Raw genomic sequence first — 19,748 nt, forward strand, 5'->3', positions numbered from 1 at the left:
TACACGTGCAGTCTCAGACTTTAAATTTAACTGATTTAATCAGGTTTTTTAGATTTGAATTCATCGCTTTCATTTTAGTTTCCACTTGTGTTTTGGACTGTATAAACATTGCCCCCTGCTGGCCAAATATGATCGTGCAAAACTAGTTTAGCGTTACACATTACAATAGTGTACTCAAGTTATTCAGTCACAGGCTATAGAATATGATCAGGCAACGGAAAATGGGATGGCCTTTTTAAGACAAATTTCTGGGGAAATTGGAGCTCATTTTAGAGTTGAAATGACGCTCATGAATACTTGACACAAATGTTTTATTTCCTTTTCATTTCAAGCCAAGCTTGTCCAGCGCCTACAGGTAATTAATTATACGGTATAATTTGCAACATAAAAAAATGAGTCAGCTTCCTTTTGATGTTCTTTAATACACATTAAATAGGAGTGGTGAGATTCATGGCAAAAAAATAGACGCATTTGAGATCAGATCACCACTCCAAATGCTGCAAAGTGGCCCTTCATTCACTCCCCTAACCCTGGACACAGACACACTAGTCACACACACCAAGCGCAGAGAAAGTCCATTAAAGCAACATTCTGCAAGAAACACACCGATTTACAAAATATGCACCTTTCAGTATCACAAATATACAAAGGTTGTTAACATGTGATCAAGGTTTTAAGTGATTCTTGTGAGAAATAAAATCAGCTGTTGGCACACAATAATCAGAGATCAAAACACTTAAACAGATTTAGTAAAAGACAACCTTTTAACACCTTTTCAAAATGTCTAGACTGACCCCCAGTGGTCAGAATTCTTAACTGGTGCAGCAACACCCTGAGTGGCCTGTGCCGTTAGTAAACATAATGGGCCACTAACTTTTAACCATCAAAACACTGATTGTGAAAGTCTTTAAACCGGGTGCCATCAATGAGAACGCTTTGTGTGAACAAACTTAAGAATTCAAAGAAAAGGGCTCATTGAAATTCTGAAATGTTCTAACAGTCTTGTGTGCAGGTTCAGCGCACATACAATCGAAACATGTCTTGGCTCTCCCTGCCATCTACAGAGCATCTGATGCATACATGGAAGGCAGATTCATCTCCTTAAGGGAATCAACTTAAAACAAAAAAAAACATGGAAAGGCAAACTATAAGCTGACCCACAAGAGAAACTTGGATTTTTCTTTTTTTTTTTTAAACAATATTGCCCAAGAGAGGGTAGTTTAATGACAATCTGTGCCTTATTTACAAGCATCAGTTTCATCAAGAGATTACAAACCTGCCACAGAAAGTGAACAATTAGTTTGCTGGCTGATTCATGTCCAAAAGAGACTTCAATTTCAAGACTCCTTGAACAAGCAGCACATAGGGAAACTGTATCATACTGCCCGCAACCAGAACACTGCCCGTTTGCTTTTAATTTCACTTCTAAGTTTGAGGTCTTTGAAGAGGGTCTACTAGGGAATGCAAAATCTCATTTTACCTAAAAATAATTTCACTGCTTGTAACAAAAAAAAGTTACTAGATTAAGAAGGGAAATAATCTTACAATCAGACCTTTAAAATATAAACACTAATAGTACATACAAAATAAGGTGTTACTTTTGTGGACGTTAAAGCACAGGTCGTATAATTAGTCATGTACAAACGACAACTCAAACATTACTGAAGACTTGATCAACTAAACTCATGTTGACTCGGGTCCACAGTCAATGCTGCCCACCCAATGGGCCTTATACGCATGTCATCCGAGACAAGATGCATGCAAAAAAAAAAAACAACATGGGTGAAGAGGGCACTCCCCACAATATACAAACAAATCGTTAATAGCTATTTCAAGTTGTTAGAACATTTGACGACTAGTAAAGTATTTCATGCATACATATCAGTGACATTAGCACATTTGAGGGATGAATAGTCGCTCTTGGGCATGCCATGACAACTTTTTGCCAAAAGGACTAAATATTCATGGAAAAGGTTGACAAGCATGTGCTGTGACGCAGTTGACCAACATCTTAGTGGGGAGGGGGGGGGGAAGTAATATCAACATCATCCATAAAAATCAACCCAATGCGTGAGAGTAACTGGCACTAAACAGGAAATAAAGCTTATTGGTGTCCAAGTAGCAAAGAATAAAAAGGCAGACAAAGTGGGTCAGCTTTAGTATTGGTTACAGGGGGATTGAGAAAGAGGCTAATAATTTAGTGTGATGTACAAAATTTATTACTTTTCCTGTTCAATATAGATTCTTTTTTTTTTTCCTATCTGCAAAAGTACTGATTATTCACATGAGTGTGCACTTTGTCTTGGACTTCTTTTTCTTCTTTTTGCCCTCCTTGCTCATCTTCTCCTTATGCTTGCGGATTTCTCGTACTAACGTGTAAAAGGCATCGTCGACTCCCTGCAAGAAGAATGCAAAGAAGGTTATAACCGTGCCGTGATACATGAAGACGCAATTCAAAGGTAATTTTATTATAGCTGATTGTCAGGCAGGAAGGTCAACCGTTTCCACTCTGATATCACAAAAGTAGCTGCAGTTACGGTTAAGAAATAAAATGTCAATATGCATTAAGTGATCGCAACTCTTCTGGGTGTGTGCGGTTTTTGTGGGAACAGCATAAGATGCTGCGTGTCCAATTCAGTCAACTAATGTCCACAAGAACTGATACAACACTTGGAAAAGTACGAAATACGAAATCTGAAAGGGGAGTGAAGCATCTTCCTTGGGTTAAAACCTTTGATTTGGTGCTAGCTAAACTTTGTTGGAACATTACAAACATTTACCGTATACTACTTACGAAAAAAAAAAAATGGGATATTCAGCTTTGGGTGGAATTTCAGGATTGACTTAGAATCCACTCTGACCTCTACTAATCAGAGTAATTTAACCTCTGAACCTTTGAATAAAGACAAGACTTTTCATTGTTTCAGTGGATAAGTTGCTCTTCTCCAACAAGTAGATGAAGAGCAAAATTTGCAACTGGGGTGTGAGCTATGGGTTGACCATGTCAAACATGTGAACACCATAAAAATCCAATCAATCAATCCAAATGAACCAGCAAATACATTGGTCAATTCATGGATCAAACACCTGTTCCTGCTTTTTGTTAGAGAAGACCAACTTGTGCAAAAATATTGAAACGAAGTTGGAAAAATGCATTCAAAAGTTGACGGAAGGTCAAATTAAGCTCACTTGTAAAAGCCAGAAAATCAAACGTAACTTGTTGCAAGTTGTCGGTGTACAGGAACTATAGCTTTGAAACGATAGCCTGTACTATGGCTATAAGGGAATAAACACCTTCAGCGTAAATGCAGCTATTTCAGTGAGAACAGTGTTAATAATGTAACAATTGTATGGTGCCTTCAGGTTGACAGGAGGGGAAAAAAAAGAGGGAATTACCAAGAGGAATTTGTGTCAGCAGGGGAAAGTCACAAAAAACAAGCACACGCTTTAACTTCCAGTCACAAGTGTGCCAGCTTTTCATCACAGCCGAAACACACACACACACACATCTTCACGGAAAGATCTCAGCCAACGATTGAGTCCCAAATTCGGCGTGATCTCCATTAATCACCCAGGTTGGCTTAGGAGCCCAGAAACCTTTCAGTATGTTGATTTCAGCACATTGCTGTGCTTTGACACTACTAGTTTGGCCAGAAGCTGGCGATGATGATGGGGAGGGCCTGTGCGCTGTCATAGAACAAACTGTGGCTTTTATGAAATGTATGAATTTAACTTAAAATTATGTGAACTTCCCAGGTATAAATTACTCGGTACACTGTTTCATTATTTGTCGATGTTGCCACAGTGTTTTTGTGTGAATATTCGTTATTTGCCAAACAATGGCAGACCACATTCACACCTACGGACAATCGAAGGCAGGGGTGTCAAACTCATTATTTACCATTGGCCACATTGTTGTTATGATTTTGTGTCTTCAATAACCTACCATGAGTGTTTTTGGAATGTGGACACCTGAGTAAAATGCAAACTTGGGCTGCCAAGATTAGTCGACTAGTCGAGATGGCATTAACGTTGTCCACAAGAATCTGGGGTCAGACAACTGGCAGTTTGCCAATTTTTTGTTTGCTTTCAACACCATGCGGCCTCACATTCTCTCGGAGAAGTTAACCCAGCATCAGCTTGTTTTGTGGATCGTCAGCTTCCTCATAAGGGGGTCACCGAAAGTGCCAGTGAACTGTCTATTGTTAAATGTCCGCTGGCTCCCCCCCAGGGGAGTGTTCTATCTGCCAGCTTGTATATTCTGGACACCAGGGGTCTCCAAGAACGGTCCTCGAGGCCCTATCCAGCCTGTTTCTATCTGACCCTGTTCCAAGACATCTGATTCAAATGATTAGATGATGGATTGTAGGTCGACTTAGCCAAACAGTTACTTGGTCTCGATTGCCGACGACACAGCCCTATTCTCTGGTCCATCTGTGGTCATGGTGTGTGGACTTCTTCTTATAGTTCAATATAAATAAAACTAAGGACATGATTGTGTCTTCGAATAAACAGCAGCAACTTGCAGAGGTAGTATTTTATACTTATGCCATCCAGAGTCAAACTATGAAGGTGGTTCATCAGTATAAATATCTGGACACTAGGTAAAGAACTGCTGGGATTTACAAATTGGGAAAATGCCTTCTATATCTTTGAGGGAATCTGAAGGCATTCAATGTCAGTAAAAAAAAAAAATAAATAAAAAAAATCCTGACATTTCTTTCAGTCCTTTATTGAGAGTTTTCTCGCCTTTTCATTTATTTATCTGTCATTCTCTTGTCTCAGGAGAAAACCGACCGGAGTTGAGCAGAGTAACAAATGTGTTATGTTCTAAAATTATTGGCCAGACCGTGAGATCTCTTCTTGTTCTGTGCAACAGGTCATGAAAGTTGCCAACATGATTCTTGGAGACTTTGCTCATTTTCTGTTCCCGGAGTTTGAGTGGCTGCCCTCAAGGCGCAAGCTGCGGTTTGTGCAAAGAAGGAAGTCGACATTTGCTCCATCAGCGATTCCACTGCTAAACTCCAACCCATCATTTCTCTACGATATTGTCATCTCAGAGCTTCAAACATGAGTTATGTTTGGATTTTGTGCTTTATACATTATGAACATAGACACAACAGAAACATACAGTTAACGTTGAGTTAGCATTAGCAACATTTACAGATACGGGAACTCTATGTGCATATAAGGCGCACCGCATTATAAGTCATCCCGTCCATTTCGGAGAAAATGTAAGACTTAAGAGCACTTTATGGTTGTGCAAATACGGTACAATCACCTTAAGGTTAATGGACTTTTTTTTAAAGTTAATGGTATCTACCGCATTTTGATTTTGTATATCTATTTAATACCTTTAAACAAAACTGCTTGCATCATCCAAAAAAATCAATAAATTCCCCTCCAAAAAAGAATTACTACATAGTATTAATTTAGCAACTTCGAGGTGTATCGTTTTGGGTTCCATTTTAAAATGCACTAAACAGTTATAGCCAGAAATGTTAAGGCCAGCGTATTGCCCTCAAATTAACATGTCCAGGCCTCATGGTAATGTGCAAAAGTTGAATCTAGCCTGTTATTGTTTGTTGAACATATTTCACCATCATTCCAAAATTCTTCATCAGACTGAAATTTTTGTTGTTGAGCCCCTCTATTTACGCCTCAGTGTTCACTAGGTGCGGTCAACACTAGTGGACGAGCATCCTGCACAGCAATCAGTTGTTGAGTCAACAGTTATAATTATTTTGATTTATAAACTATTTATAATGTATTAATTTAAAAGCTCTGGTATTTTCCTGCAGAAACCTGTAAAATTTGCCATTTTTGAGAAATCAATTATTTCCTTTTTCTGATGCTTTAATTAATCCCCCCCAAAAATAACAGGTAATTTGATTGAAATAATCATGCATTGTGACACTAATTACCGTTAAGTCACCAGCCACAAAATTAGGTACGTCTGTACAACCCAAGGGAGCCAATACAAGAACAATATTCTGCCATTATGAAAGGTCACCTTTGATCCATCAGTGTAATTTTTATTGAATGCACATCAGAGCATGTGGCAAGCACATCGGCATGACAGGAATTTCTCAGTTCAACTCTTTGCACGTGCGTCTATCATTGTATGCAATTTCTCATGGTCCGCCAGTTTCCTCCATTCCTTTGACATGTTATTTAAAAGTATTTAAAAATGCCCGTAAGTATGAATGTGTGCAAGTGGTTGTGTCCAGTGATTAATTAACGGTTATCAGTAACGGGAGTATCCCTCCTCGCTCAAAAAAAGTTACCCGTGACTGTGGACAAAATAGGCAATAGAACACTAATGGATGTATTGTGGTTTGATATTTCATTAAATTGTGCACATGTACCTAACGTCATGGGCCATGGCGAGTGAGCGTGTGGAAATAATTGAAAACCCCAGATTGGACCAAGAGTATACAAGCGTGAAAGAAGAAAATTCAATGATACCAAGTCAGAGTGCCACCAACTTCAGATTACATCAAGCCATGACACAGAGATACAGACGCAGGCAGGAATCATCCACAGCGCCTATTAGCACCTCACCACAGCCCCAGCAGAAATCTGCACGTTAGCATGGAGAATACAACACCACTCCGCCTTAGTCTCCACAATCCAGTTTGAACGTACAAAGACAGAAGAGCTGGTGGTGGGGGGGACGAGGCCGCTGACACTTACCCCATTCACATCACAACACACTTTTTAAGCTTGACACAGCGCGGCGTCTTTTCTTCCTTGCTGAGCTTATTGAGGCGATACTGCCTGATCTCCCGTACCAGAGTGTAAAAGGCATCTTCCACTCTCTGCAGCATGAGACACAACTTTCCTCAGTAGTGACCCATACAAAAGGGAGAGGGGCAAAGTTGTACAGCTTCATACAGCGTATAGACAAAGAAGGTGCAAAGCAGGCCCGTGGCTTCAGGTGGGTCAACCAGCAGGCAACTCAAGTGCTATTCGAGTTACTAAAGACTTACCTCCTCCTGGTTTTGGTTATCTTTAGTTTGATCAATTTTGGCACCACAATGCATTGTTTATTAAGGAAATTCACTGGTCGTATTTGTAGCACACTGTGCATCAAGACTTTTAGCATTCAAGTTCTGAACATCGTTCAAAGGCAGAACATAGTTTGTTTTGGTCTTAAAGTCTGTCTGTCGCTTAATTGCTACTTTTAATCATCCACGTTGCAGTAAACTCCACAAGGAAAACAACCCATGGCGCAGCCTGCGAAAGTCAGCGACTTCTAAAAATAGAGTGAAACAGCATCACCTTGTGGAGGAAAAGTATTGGAGGGACGGGTGGGTGGTAGCAGGAGTCTGAAATTATTGTTGATTTCACCATAACGGACCAAGTCAGAGAGCCCAAACAACTAAGTGGCTCACTGCTTCAGCCACTCAGTCACCAATCACGACACTAAACTATTCAGATGAACCCAATGAGAACATACGAAATATTCCAACACCCAGTTGCAGTAACCATAATTACCCTGATCTTCATCAAAAGACATCAATCAGTTCGAGTTGTTGATAAATAATGAACAGGCCACTTTACATGTGGCCCAGAAGTAATCTCACGCGTTTAATCACAGTAGCCTGGTATGAGTATACTCTGACAAATCAACTTTTAACGCAACCACAACCCTGACATGTTTTACACACGCTGTGAAAAGTAACCACTTGATTTTTTTTTTTTTTTAATTATTGTAAAAAATAATGTTTTAAAAAAACAATGCAAACAATAAAATATGGTCGTAGCAGCATGATAATCTGGCATGATTTTACTACTTCAAAACGTGGACGCCTACTTTAATTTAATGGAACAATGAAAGATCCTGCACAGCACTGTAAAAGCATTGCTTCTGAGAAAAAACAAGCTTGTGAAATACTCCTAAGTGAGGAGTACCATATATGAGAAAACATGAAGAAAGCTGCAATGGGTACGGATAAAATGGATTAAAAAGGTCCATGTGTGTACATGTGCAAGTGCCTGGACTCATACCTGTCTGGTTTTGGCTGAGGTCTCAATGAAGGGAATGCCATAGCTCCGTGCTAAGTCCTGAGCCTGTTTAGTGTCCACAGTCCGGGACGGGAGGTCACACTTGTTGCCCACCAGCACCATGGGGACATCCTCGGAGTCCTTCACCCGCTTTATTTGTTCTCTGGACATTGACAGTGATTGATTTTAATTCAGTAAAAGCTTTGGACACTAAAGGCCCGTTCACAAATATTGGCTCTTCTCCAATTCTAAGAACATTGAAATCAAGGAGAAGCTTCGATTTAACGGCACCAACGGTAGTTTTTCACGATGTTCACTGCGTCCCAAAACGTGGGCACGCGGAGTGTGGTCCATATGATAGGTGAAGTCAATTTTTCTCAACATGTCCACTTGCAAGGATGACATTTCGAGTGAAGCCACCACTTGACTCACCTGTAGTGGTGAATGTCCTCAAAGGACTTGGTGTTGTTGATGGCAAAGACACAGAGGAAGCCCTCTCCTGTCCTCATATACTGATCTCTCATGGCGCTGTACTCCTCCTGACCTGCAGTGTCCAGGATGTCCAGTAGACATGTCTCCCCATCAATCACCACTTGCTTTCTGTAAGAGTCCTGAAAGAGGAGAAGGCCACCAAATGGATTAATAAGAACTTCGCAAGACAACAAAATGATTGACAATGTGACTGGCATGCTACTTTCTTTTACTTCTACTCTTAAAGATTATTAACCAATCCCGTACTTTAAGTGTACCCTTATTGGTACTTTTTTGTTTAATTTGTTACTTCAATTATTTAGCATTTTTAAAAAAACGGTGTACAGCAACAAGGATAGTACTTGCAAATAGGCTGAAAAAAACACTTCAGTGAGGTACACACTGCACAGTTTGTAATGTTTGTTAAGCTTGCTTGTGTTTCTCTCTCTGACATTTTAATTACTTGCGCGTGTGGCAAAGACACATGCATTGTCTCTAATATCAACCTTTGAGAAATGCCATCACACTTTTGACCGCTTTAAAGTCTTGCCATGATTGTCTAGCACTCGGAACACTGACGTTGCTGTCAGCAGTGTGCTAAATGAGACAGAACTACTTAATTCTATCATCCGTTGACAACTCGTGCCGTCGTGTTATGACACAAAGTAGTATACAGTAGTTGGCAAAAGAAAACAAAACAATCAATCGGCCCCAGTCCAGGCATGAACACTCAAACTAAGAATAAACAAACATTTACATAAGTGTAACAGTTGTATTAAGTGAAAATCGAATTGTCATGCCTGTGAAGCGAAACGGTCTGATAGTAGGTTGGCGTAGCAACAGAGCTACTCCAATGTAAAGGCCGCCAGCTTGCGCTGCGTGATTCTACAGGAGTGAAACCTCACTCTTCAAAGCCTCACAGTGGGTGCTGGCTGCTGGGGTACCAAGCGAGTGATGCGGTGGCAGTGCAACTTCGAAGCTCGAGTAGTTGGTGTTCGGACGGCGCAGGAGTCGCCACAGTTACACCAATGCACATCAGAATAACATTATAAAAAGTATAGTTATATGACATGATGGATTTTTTTTTTTATATAGTACTATCTATGTATCATATTGTAATTAGGGCTGCCAGGAACAATTATTCTGGTAGTCGACTAGTCACCAACAGTAGCCATAATTAAATCGACTAATCAGATCACATGTAAATTGTGGCATCTCGCACCAGCAAGCAGCTGCTCTTATACAACCATAATTAGTTAACATCTTGAATTTAAGCTTTGAGAAATTAAAACGACCCAACATTCAACTTTGATTAAACAGTTTGCAGTTCGTACCAGCATTTCTGAGATGTTTATAAATGATGGTGCAATTTAAATGTTTAGTAATTGATTAGAGCATTTTAAAATGGAATCAAAACTATACGCTATGAGCTGCACAATTTTGGAAAAAAATAAAAAAAAACCCTGATTGCGATTTTTCAGACCAATATCGCCGTTTTTTTAAACACATTGAAATGCTACAATTGTGAGTCAGTTAAATTTCAGACAAGTCATTTTAATAATATTATAACGATGCAATACTCTAATGTCAATATTTGATTATAAGTAAGGGGGCCTCTTCTGGTGAATGTGAGAAGGGGTGAGCTTTGACCAACATTATGCTTCTGAACCAAATACCTTGCCAATAAAAACAATACATTGGGGAGAAAAACTATATAAAACTACACTGCCTCGCGTTTAGATAATTGCACGAGTCAAACCTCGATTTCAATTAGATTTCGATTCATCATGCCTATGACAAAACTATCTATAAACACAAAAAGAAATACTCTTCCAGTGCACGAAAACTTTTTTTCAAATGTAAGAGATGAAATTCGAGTACGGTAGTAAATTAGGAAAACGCATTATGCTAAAGAAAACTAAAATAAAGACTTGCATTTGTTTTTAATTTTGTGTTTTATTTAACCTTTATCCAAAACTTTTTGCTTTTCTTCGCAAGTATGCCGAATTTAATATTAATGAATTGATTTACAAAATCAATGCACATGGCACAAACCAAAAAAACAATTTATTTGAATAATACTGGGAGGAATATCCTTTTTTAGCAGCATGACATAGTATATTGCAACAAACTTAATTATGCGCTTCACTTTTATGTGATGCCAATGAGGGCTTGTGGCAAACACGTTGTGTTACTTTGAATACCCATATTTCCCAGTTCATGAACGCAACATTCAGTTCAAGAGAATGTGCGAAATCTTTCGCCTTTGATGTCAAACATGGACAAACACACACCATTTTAGTTGTCAATAAATGTGAGTTTGCAGACTAATGCCTCCTTAATCCATGGTAGACACTACAACATGTTAGGGTACGATAACGGACATTGTGTTTTTGTGAGTTTTCCAATGTTACATCAAACACACACCGTAACCTGTGTGTGCCAACTACAGCTAGTTTCCAGACACGACTGAACGTGTCAGAAATAAATTAAATCAGGCATCAGCCACAATGTGCTTCCCTTCTAGACGATCGAGAATTGTCGTGCTGCCATAAATGGGAGGTTTGCATCTTAAGTATTTGTGGTTGAAATGTGCTTGTCACATTAGGACTGTGTTGCTAACACTGGGTAGTCTTGACAGTCCTCCCAAGTCCCACAATGCTTATGTTTACATCACGGCTGACCCGGATTAACATTGGGGAACATGCACGCCGAGACAAGGCATACAGCCAGCGGGGAAAAACAACATGAGGCTGTATCAAGAGAAAAACAAGGCGCCAAATAAATAAATATAAAAAAAAAATGACTGCACTTTTGCTTAAGAATTAATTAACAGGAAAAAAAATGTTGGCTCATTTTTGTCACAACAAAGGTGAACTGAGTAATACAATCTTGAAAAAAATGGAAAATAATTAGATTATCTAAACTAAAAATAGTCAATGAACACATTTGTATTGGTGTTTGACAGAAAGTCAGGATATCCTTTCGAGAGGACTCAAAGTTGATGTCGGCCAAAAGCACACACCCACACAAAAACACTACGAATTATTCTGTGATCATATTAAACATGCAAAGCTAACCTTTACATAAATTTAATAACCGGCATCAATATGAGACTGAACTACCTAAATAGACTCAACCTTTAAGAAAGATAGCAGGGACATTAAAAACCCGTTTGGTGTCATTACCACTTAAACTCGAAGAACGTGTTACAACTACTTTTGCAGAGGAGGTTCTCATTGCTCTTCCTCCCACCAAAATAGACACAATGAGCTGAAAACAAACAGGAGACGTAACAAAAATGTATATTGCTGCATGTCCAATTTTTCTTTTCCCCCTTTCACATTAATGGGGTGGCTTTAACACAGAAACCCCATCAACGTAAAAATGAAATAAATGGACATAAGTGTTTTTCACAGGACAACAATGATATATTAACATACTGAACATTCACACCCATACGTGTACACATACCTCAATGGTGGGGTCATATTCATCGACAAAGTGATTCTGGATGAGCTGAATGGTAAGTGCGCTCTTGCCAACACCACCAGCTCCGACCACAACCAGCTTATATTCTGTCATGATTCACCTGCGGGACCAAAAAAAGCATATCATCACAAACTTAAGTTATTTCAGCAATCCTGCTGCATGGATAATTAAGTTGTTTGAATCTTCCTGAATTGCACTGTGGCACAAAGCAACTATATTATTGCTGAATGTGCTGATATTTGGGCACTGCATTGAAGCCGCATGTTTTCTGGGAAATGTCAGGCTGGAACACTCACACAAGCACAATGTCCACTTTCTGTAGAGTGAAATCATCACCCAGCAGATGCACACTTACATGACATGGTATTTTTTTCATTCCAGTTTATTATTATAAACTCATTACTATTGTGTTTCTCTATGTTCTTTCCATCTTTGCATCAACATTGTGGCGATGTGTTTTTCTAAGTTTGGTTCTGGCAGACAAATGCCATTTCTAACACAATCTTGAGAAAAACACCAACAAGTTCACATTTTATGGCTAAACATAAGCATTTAGTGGCAACTACAATCATCATACAAAGCTGTACTTATGAAGAAATGAAAGGGGGATATAAGGCATTGTACAGTACAATTTATATTTTTCCACCATACTAGTGACAGCCGGAGTACAGAAGTAAAAACATGACACGAAATACTGTTTGTTTGTTTGTGGTGCTTTCAGAGCTTTTACGGTTTGGTCCTCAAGTACAACATGACAGCTATAATTTATGCTTAAAACAGCAATAGGTCTTGGGGGGTCCAAAATCTTCAGACACCATATGTAACAATTTACATTCAGGACTCGGTGTCATATAGTATTGTATACACATGTCGGTATATTGTTTTAGGGTCCCGCCCCTCTGACAATATTATCAATTATCTCTACATTATTTACATGCATTGAATCTGAGCGTCCGACTAATGATAATTAACATGTCTCGGCTCTTTGAGTATAAGTACATCGTCGGAGTTCAAACTTGCAACCCAAATCTCGTTTGGAACGTCCGAAGGAATTTGACTTAAACGTAAAGTGGGAGCCTGCAAGGTAGCGAGGCTGAAATCCTCCACACCCGGTGAACAACCAGGCTACAGTGAGCTAAAAGCTGGCTAGGCTAGCTTTGGAGCTAACCCGCGATCTTAAATCTAGATTGTCGCCCGTTTGCAGAGTAATTCCTGAAAACAAGTCGTGAAAGCCACAGTCCGCGCCTGGTATGCCCGATTTATCGGTGTCATTCATTGTGTTTAAAGTGGATAAATGGTGCAAAATTTGAAGCCGCCATTGACAAGCTAGCCTAAAGGGCTGCATTGCAGGGCCGACATTAGGTTCACAACTGGGCGTAGTTTGCGTTTACAATGAAAAGAGAGCCTACTTTCCGAACAACACACCAAAAAAAAATACAACATTATTTACACATTCAACGACTGGTTAGAATTATCCGCATCGTGTGTCAATAAAGCGTAAAAGAAGCCAACGAAGTGTCTCGTCCCCATTTGTGTTACCTTTAAACGAACGGAGTTCCGTGTGTGAAGTGGCGACAAAATGAGTCAAGCTGATCGTCCTCTCGTTTCACACGATGTCTGCATTGCCTGATCCACGACGAAAGGCCCGCATGAAACCTGTCGACTTGGTGTCACAAACACGCAGGAACGGCCTAAAACAAGTGAACAAACTAATCGATTGAACTTTCCATTTGTTCCAGCGTCGGCCGGCCTAGCTGCTCAGGTTGGCCTCCTTTTGGCGAATATGGGCGGATACCGGGACGCACTTTACCCACAAAGCATCGCTGGTGACTCGTCCACTTTGGCCCACACGGCCCGCAGCACCCAAGCACCATTCAAAAACAATAAATAAAAGGACTGAAATAACATTTTAATAAACATCGCGTGTACTTAGTTATGCTTAATGTATAAAAATAGACATCATATCGTTTATTACTCCTCCCCTGAAATAATGGTTAGGTGTTTTGAAATATGTTACTGCTCGTTGCTATAACAGACAGACTTATAAGTATCTATTTATGTAAAGAAAGAAGTAGAAAGTAAATATGTAGGTCACGTGGTGTGACTTTCAGAACAAGCTGCCGTGCTGCTGCCCTGCTGCAGTCAACAACGTCTAGGGGGCGACTCCACTATATATAGGCTCTAAATATAACTGCAAAGTCCCGGTTGGACGTCATTCCAAGGCAGGGAAGTGATTTGGCAAGCCCTTGTTAGTTTCCCTACGCGTTCACTCGGATCCCTCCTGCGCGCTGGATTTGCATACACGCAGACACATTTTACACAACGCACGCACGTAAAACGTGGCCTTAAAATAGAACATGTTTATTCCCGAAACTGCGCTGTGTTTATGCCATTGTTTGGCCAAAAATAACACAAGTACAAATTGGACCAATTCAACCGCCCATTCAGCCAATGGCCAGAATGTCTTGAGCCCACATTTTGTTGTTGACTTGGATTACTTATCGAAATCCTAAATCAAAACTTTATAGTTCTGTAGTAACTCTGTTTTATTTTCCATTTGCCATTCATCAATCAATCCATTTTCTATTCGGGCGATTTGATTCTAAGTACCACCTCAAAAAACGACTTAACTTTTGAAGTACCATCATCAGGAGGACCATTAAAATACAATAGAACAGTACATCTATTTTTTTTTATTCTTATTATTCCTACAAAGCCCGTGTAACAGTATACACCGTTACAACATGTGGTGTAGTGGTACAGTCCCCTGATTTGTATGCGGGCAGCATGGCATCAATTCCTGCTCAGTGATGGTGTGTCTGTGTGCCCTATCACCGGGTGGTGACCAATTTGGGGTGTAGTTTGCCTTTCGCCCAAACTCAGCTGGGTTAGGCTTCAGTACCCTCTATCGCATGAGCGGTGTTCAAGAAGACACACAATGCCACTGGCACTGCACTTAAATCCATCCATCGAGTCTATGTGCCACTAGTAAGCACTAACGTTTGCAGGTCTATTGGAGCCGATCCCATCTTACTTTGGGTGAGGCGCTGAACTAGGTGCCAGCTAATTGCAGTGCACAGAGACAAACCAACATTCGTACTCACATTAACTGTAGTTAATTAATGAGTTGACTAGAATACATATACATCCATCCATCCATTATCCGCCGCTTATCTGGGGTTGGGTCGTGGAGGAAGCACCTTCAGCAGGTACTTCCCTCTCCCCAGTCACGTCTGCTAGCTCTTCCAGAGGGATCCCCAGGCATTTCCAGGCCAGCCGGGAGACATAATCTCTCCAACGTGTCCTGGGTCGTCTTCGGGGCCTCCTGGGACATGCCCAGAGCACCTCACCATGCAGGGAGACATCCAGGAGGCATCCTTATCAGATGCCCGAGCCACTTCATCTGGCTCCTCTCAATGTGGACGAGCCGCGGATCGACTCTGACTCCCTCTCGAATGATCAAGCTTCTCACCCTATCTCTAAGAGAGAGCCCTCCGGAGTAAACTCATTTCGGCCACTTGTATCTGAGATCTTGTTCTTTCAGTCATGACCCACAGCTCGTGACCATAGGTGACGGTAGGAATGTAAATCGACCGGTAAATCGAGGGCTTTATTTGTTGGCTCAGCTCCTTCTTCACCACTTCCGACCAAATACATATTCAAATTTACGTAAAATTGTTTAAAAAAACAAACAGTCCTTAAATGTAAAAAAGGCTAATGTTTTTAACTTAAATGATAAAACTGACCCATATTGAGGCAGTTATTCTTTAATATACCATGAGAGGGAATCTGTAATACCACATTTTGAGAGTCACCATCTGTAACCGGCGGCAAACGTGTTGAGCCTACAGTTCATTTTATGACAAATACTGTTTTCATCATGTTTTTTACCAAACTGTTGATATATGCATCCTCTTTTATCAATATGCTAAACCATAATATTCTACATGGTACCGTAGCACTCGCTCTCGCTCTGTATAGAATGTAATTGCTAATTTTTCGCAGTTAATGGGGACTAACTATCAGCGTAAAGAGAAAAACCGCAAAGTAGAGGTTGACTTTTTGTTTTAATTAGTATTATGTATTTAATTTTTTTTATTTAAGGGGGGGATTTACGCCTCTATTACGCTAAATCAAACCCTCCCCGAAATGGATCCCAACCTTCTAAATACTTGGTCCATGACAAATTTAACTTTAAAAATGCAAAATGAAGGAGAAATATCAAGCTTAAAGGCCCTGCAGCGGACAATTATGACGGAACGACTGAAGTTTGACAGCTGTTTACTATCCTCTTAGTTGACTCGACTCTGAGTACCTGAACAGCATTTGAATAACGTAAGATATGATTAAATATTTTAACTCAGTTAACTCAGTTGGATTGACTTCAAAATTAATTTCCATACTATGCAATGCCAAATTCAAATACTGTACCACATTAACTGTACACCTTTAGGACATCATCTCCAAACAAAACACCCTGCTCAAATTACCACTGGGCCTTGCAAATCAACACTGCTGGAATGTGATGCTTACAACCGAATGTACTGTCGAAGTTTTGAGAATTGTTTCGAAGGAAAATACCTGTAAAGAGGACAGCGTTTAGATCATATTCAAGGATCACAGAAAGTGATTAGAGCAGTCTTTGAATTTGAATATACTTCATATTTGGTGGTTTTCGATTAATTTCAAGATAATATTCAAGTAAATATCCGTTACAAGCTTCACAAAAAATTTTAGTTGAAAAATGTGATTGATCGCAATTAATTATGGAATTTTTTGTGAAGCTTGTAACAGGTTTACCTGAATAATATCATGTAATTAATGTAAAATAGCCAAATATTAAGTGTATTTTAAACATAACGTCTGTAGAACTGGTTGCCAGCCAGTCACAGTGCATTAAAGCAATATGATTAAATTGGTTATTTTTGGCTCAATTTGCATTTTTATGCAACGCAAAAAATATTTGTGAATCAAACAATGTTCATGTATATCTTTGTTGCATTACATATAAAGACTATGTTGCTAATGCGTATATTTAAAGTTGAAATCACAGCATGTGAACAACCATGTTTTATGCCAAACTACTGAATTGAATCTGAACTACACCCAGGAGAACCAGTCTAGGTGGCTGTATATTTCTGAGTCATTACTGTTTTTTCTCTTATTTACCTTGTGAATTAAGCAAGAAATTTTATGGGTAGCCAGGGACAAAAACTGTGCTTAGTGGCATAGTTTTCAGAAGTGCAGTCTTCAAACAAACAACACATTCTCAGGGTATTATTTCAACACGGCATTCCATAGATATTCAAACTTGCCACTGGGGGGCAGTAAATTTATATTTTATGTTCCCAAAGGCATCCCTTGCCACCTTCCTTAATATAAACGGATCATGTATTCCTAATTAATTCAACGTCCTGTCTATGTATTGTTTGAATACTGGTATGTTTTCCGGTTTTAATGTGTGGTTCTTTTATATAGTCGCACATTTGTTAAAAAAATAAAGTTAAACTAAAGTATTTCCGATAAAGGTCAATGAAGGTAAAAGTGAAAAGTACATATATTTTGCCTTTCAACACAAATATTCGGGTAAAAATACTTTATATATTTTTTTACACATGGAATCTCAAAATCATGGTGATAAATTGGTCAGCACGTTGGTACTAATCATAATAATCATTCACACCTACGTACAATTTATTTTGTATCTACAACTAACCTACTCTGCATGTTATTGGAACATGGGAGGAAACTTGAATACCTGGAGAAAACTCACATGAAAAGGTCAAACCTGCTAAATCCACACACGTATCTCAGAGCCCACACTTAGACCCACGACCTCTGAACTGTACGACGGATGTTCTAACCAGTCAGCCAGCAAGCCAATGTGCTTCCTCCAACATTCCAGAAACATTCACATTAGATAATTGAAGACTACTGTAAATTTCTCTCGCAGAACGCATCATTGTGAATGTGGTATGATTTGTTTGTTTGTATCATGTGCCCAATCGGCTGGTAACCAGTTCAAGGTGTACGCCGCTTCCCTCCCAGTCAGCTGGGACAGGCTCCAGCTCACATGTGACCCAAGTGAGGACAAGCAATATAGAAAATGGATAGATGGGATCTCTGGAAGAAAATACAATTTTTGGATTGGCCCAGTCAGAGCCCAGTAGCTAGTAACAATCTCAGCTCACTGGAAGCTTGTGACAATGACTTTCCATTAAAGAGTGTTATGTCGAGAAAAAAAAAAGCAATTCTCTCGCAATAGTGAGGCAGCTTTACCGTATTGCAAAAGGTGCTTTGGCAGATTGTTAGTCTTAGGGTGTGCACAAACATCCTAAAATCTATTTTGTGGTCTTTAGATTTATCCCCTGAGCAATTTTGTGTGTGTGCCAGTTGCACAAATTATAACCCAAACAATCATGTGTTCCTGATTTAGAGTTTTTACTTTCAAAATCCATACATTAATTTTCTATACCTCCTCTCCTCATCAGGGTCACAGGTGAGCTTATTCCAGCTGGCTCTGGGTGAGAGATGAGGTACACCAGGACTGGCCATCAGCCAATCACAGGGCACATACTGAGACATTCATACTCACATTAACACTTTCAATAACCTAACATGATTGTTTTAAATGTGCCATCATGGTGAATCAATATACCTGAAAAGAGTGATGGATTTAGAATAGTACTCTGGCCTAAAGCAGGCATTGGCTACTTAAATGATGGAAGGGGGGCACGGTCAATTTTCCATCAGCACTACCTGGGGTCCACATTGTACTGCGTACTAAAATGACAAATACAATGTTGTTTGAACTTTTGTTTTGAAAATGGCCATGAGAGTATAACTTCTGTTCATATGTACGTCTTGCATTTATCTTTGTGTAACACAATGTGTTGTGACAAATTAGGCGCATCGACTCTCCTTTAAATTTGTTGAACATATAATCTTCTTCATATTTTATGTGAAAGACACAATTTCCAGTTTTTTACCATGGCATACACACTTTCTCTCTCTGGTGGTTTAAGCACTAGGTACCAATGTCTGCTATCTAGTGATGAGCGGAGTTAATTTAACCGAAAAGTGATGTGTTTTATAACTTCCCAAAAGTAATCAATAACCATCCTGTGTATGGATGCTTGCCGCATGAAGCCTGGGGACCGCCAGATGCCCATCACTGCCCTATAAAGTGCAGTAGCCTATATATTTTGTATAGTTATGCCCCTCCGCAGTTTTCATTTCTTGCCAAAATTCTGGTATTGTTACAAGTAGGTGGTTGCTTGTTAATTTCCATCCATCCATTCATTATCTCAACCACTCACGAGGGTCGGGCGTGCTGGAGCTTATCCCTGCTGTCTTCGGGCATTAGGCAGGATTCACCCTTAACTGGTTGCCAGCCAATCGCAGGGCACACAAAAAACGAACAACCACTCGTTCTCACACTCACACCTATAGGGACAATTCAGGGTGTTTAATCAACCCGGAGGAAACCCACGTAGGCCTGGGGAGAACATGCAAACTTCACACAGGAAGGCCGGAGCCGGAATCGAATCCATGACCTCTGCACTGTGAGGCCATTGTGCGTGTTAATTTCCCATATCCATTTACTTTAAAGCAGTCCTCAAATAATGGGGCAGTCTGCCTGGGGAGCAACGGTGCAATGCCGCGGTGGGCAAATCTCAACTGGGGAGCATGACAGTGGTGCACATTTTTATCTATTTAATTATTACAGGCAAGTTAATGCACTTATTTCTTTTTCTGTAGACTTGTAAATAAAC

The 19,748-nt window shown here is 39.8% G+C and overlaps 1 protein-coding gene across 2 annotated transcripts; it reads right to left on the reverse strand.

Annotated features, from left to right (window-relative positions):
* Positions 1-402: 402 nt before the first annotated feature.
* kras (KRas proto-oncogene, GTPase) lies at positions 403-13,862 on the reverse strand. 2 transcript variants are annotated; one of them, XM_088297513.1, is made up of 6 exons: positions 13,513-13,862; positions 11,956-12,073; positions 8,443-8,621; positions 8,014-8,173; positions 6,697-6,821; positions 403-2,397 (listed from the first exon to the last, which is right to left on the reverse strand). In XM_088297513.1, exons 2-5 carry the CDS (start codon positions 12,064-12,066, stop codon positions 6,702-6,704), a joined length of 570 nt encoding a protein of 189 aa, XP_088153639.1. In that variant the 5' UTR covers positions 12,067-12,073; positions 13,513-13,862; the 3' UTR covers positions 403-2,397; positions 6,697-6,701. The 2 variants fall into 2 exon arrangements, with proteins under 2 accessions (XP_088153639.1, XP_088153640.1); XM_088297514.1 differs by lacking the exon at positions 6,697-6,821 and having other exon boundaries at positions 13,513-13,834.
* Between the last annotated feature and the right edge of the window lie 5,886 nt (positions 13,863-19,748).

The sequence above is a fragment of the Idiotropiscis lumnitzeri genome, chromosome 6 (assembly GCF_059441095.1).
Source record: "Idiotropiscis lumnitzeri isolate Australia: NSW breed Sydney's pygmy pipehorse chromosome 6, RoL_Ilum_1.0, whole genome shotgun sequence".
NCBI classification, from domain to species: Eukaryota; Metazoa; Chordata; class Actinopteri; order Syngnathiformes; family Syngnathidae; genus Idiotropiscis; species Idiotropiscis lumnitzeri.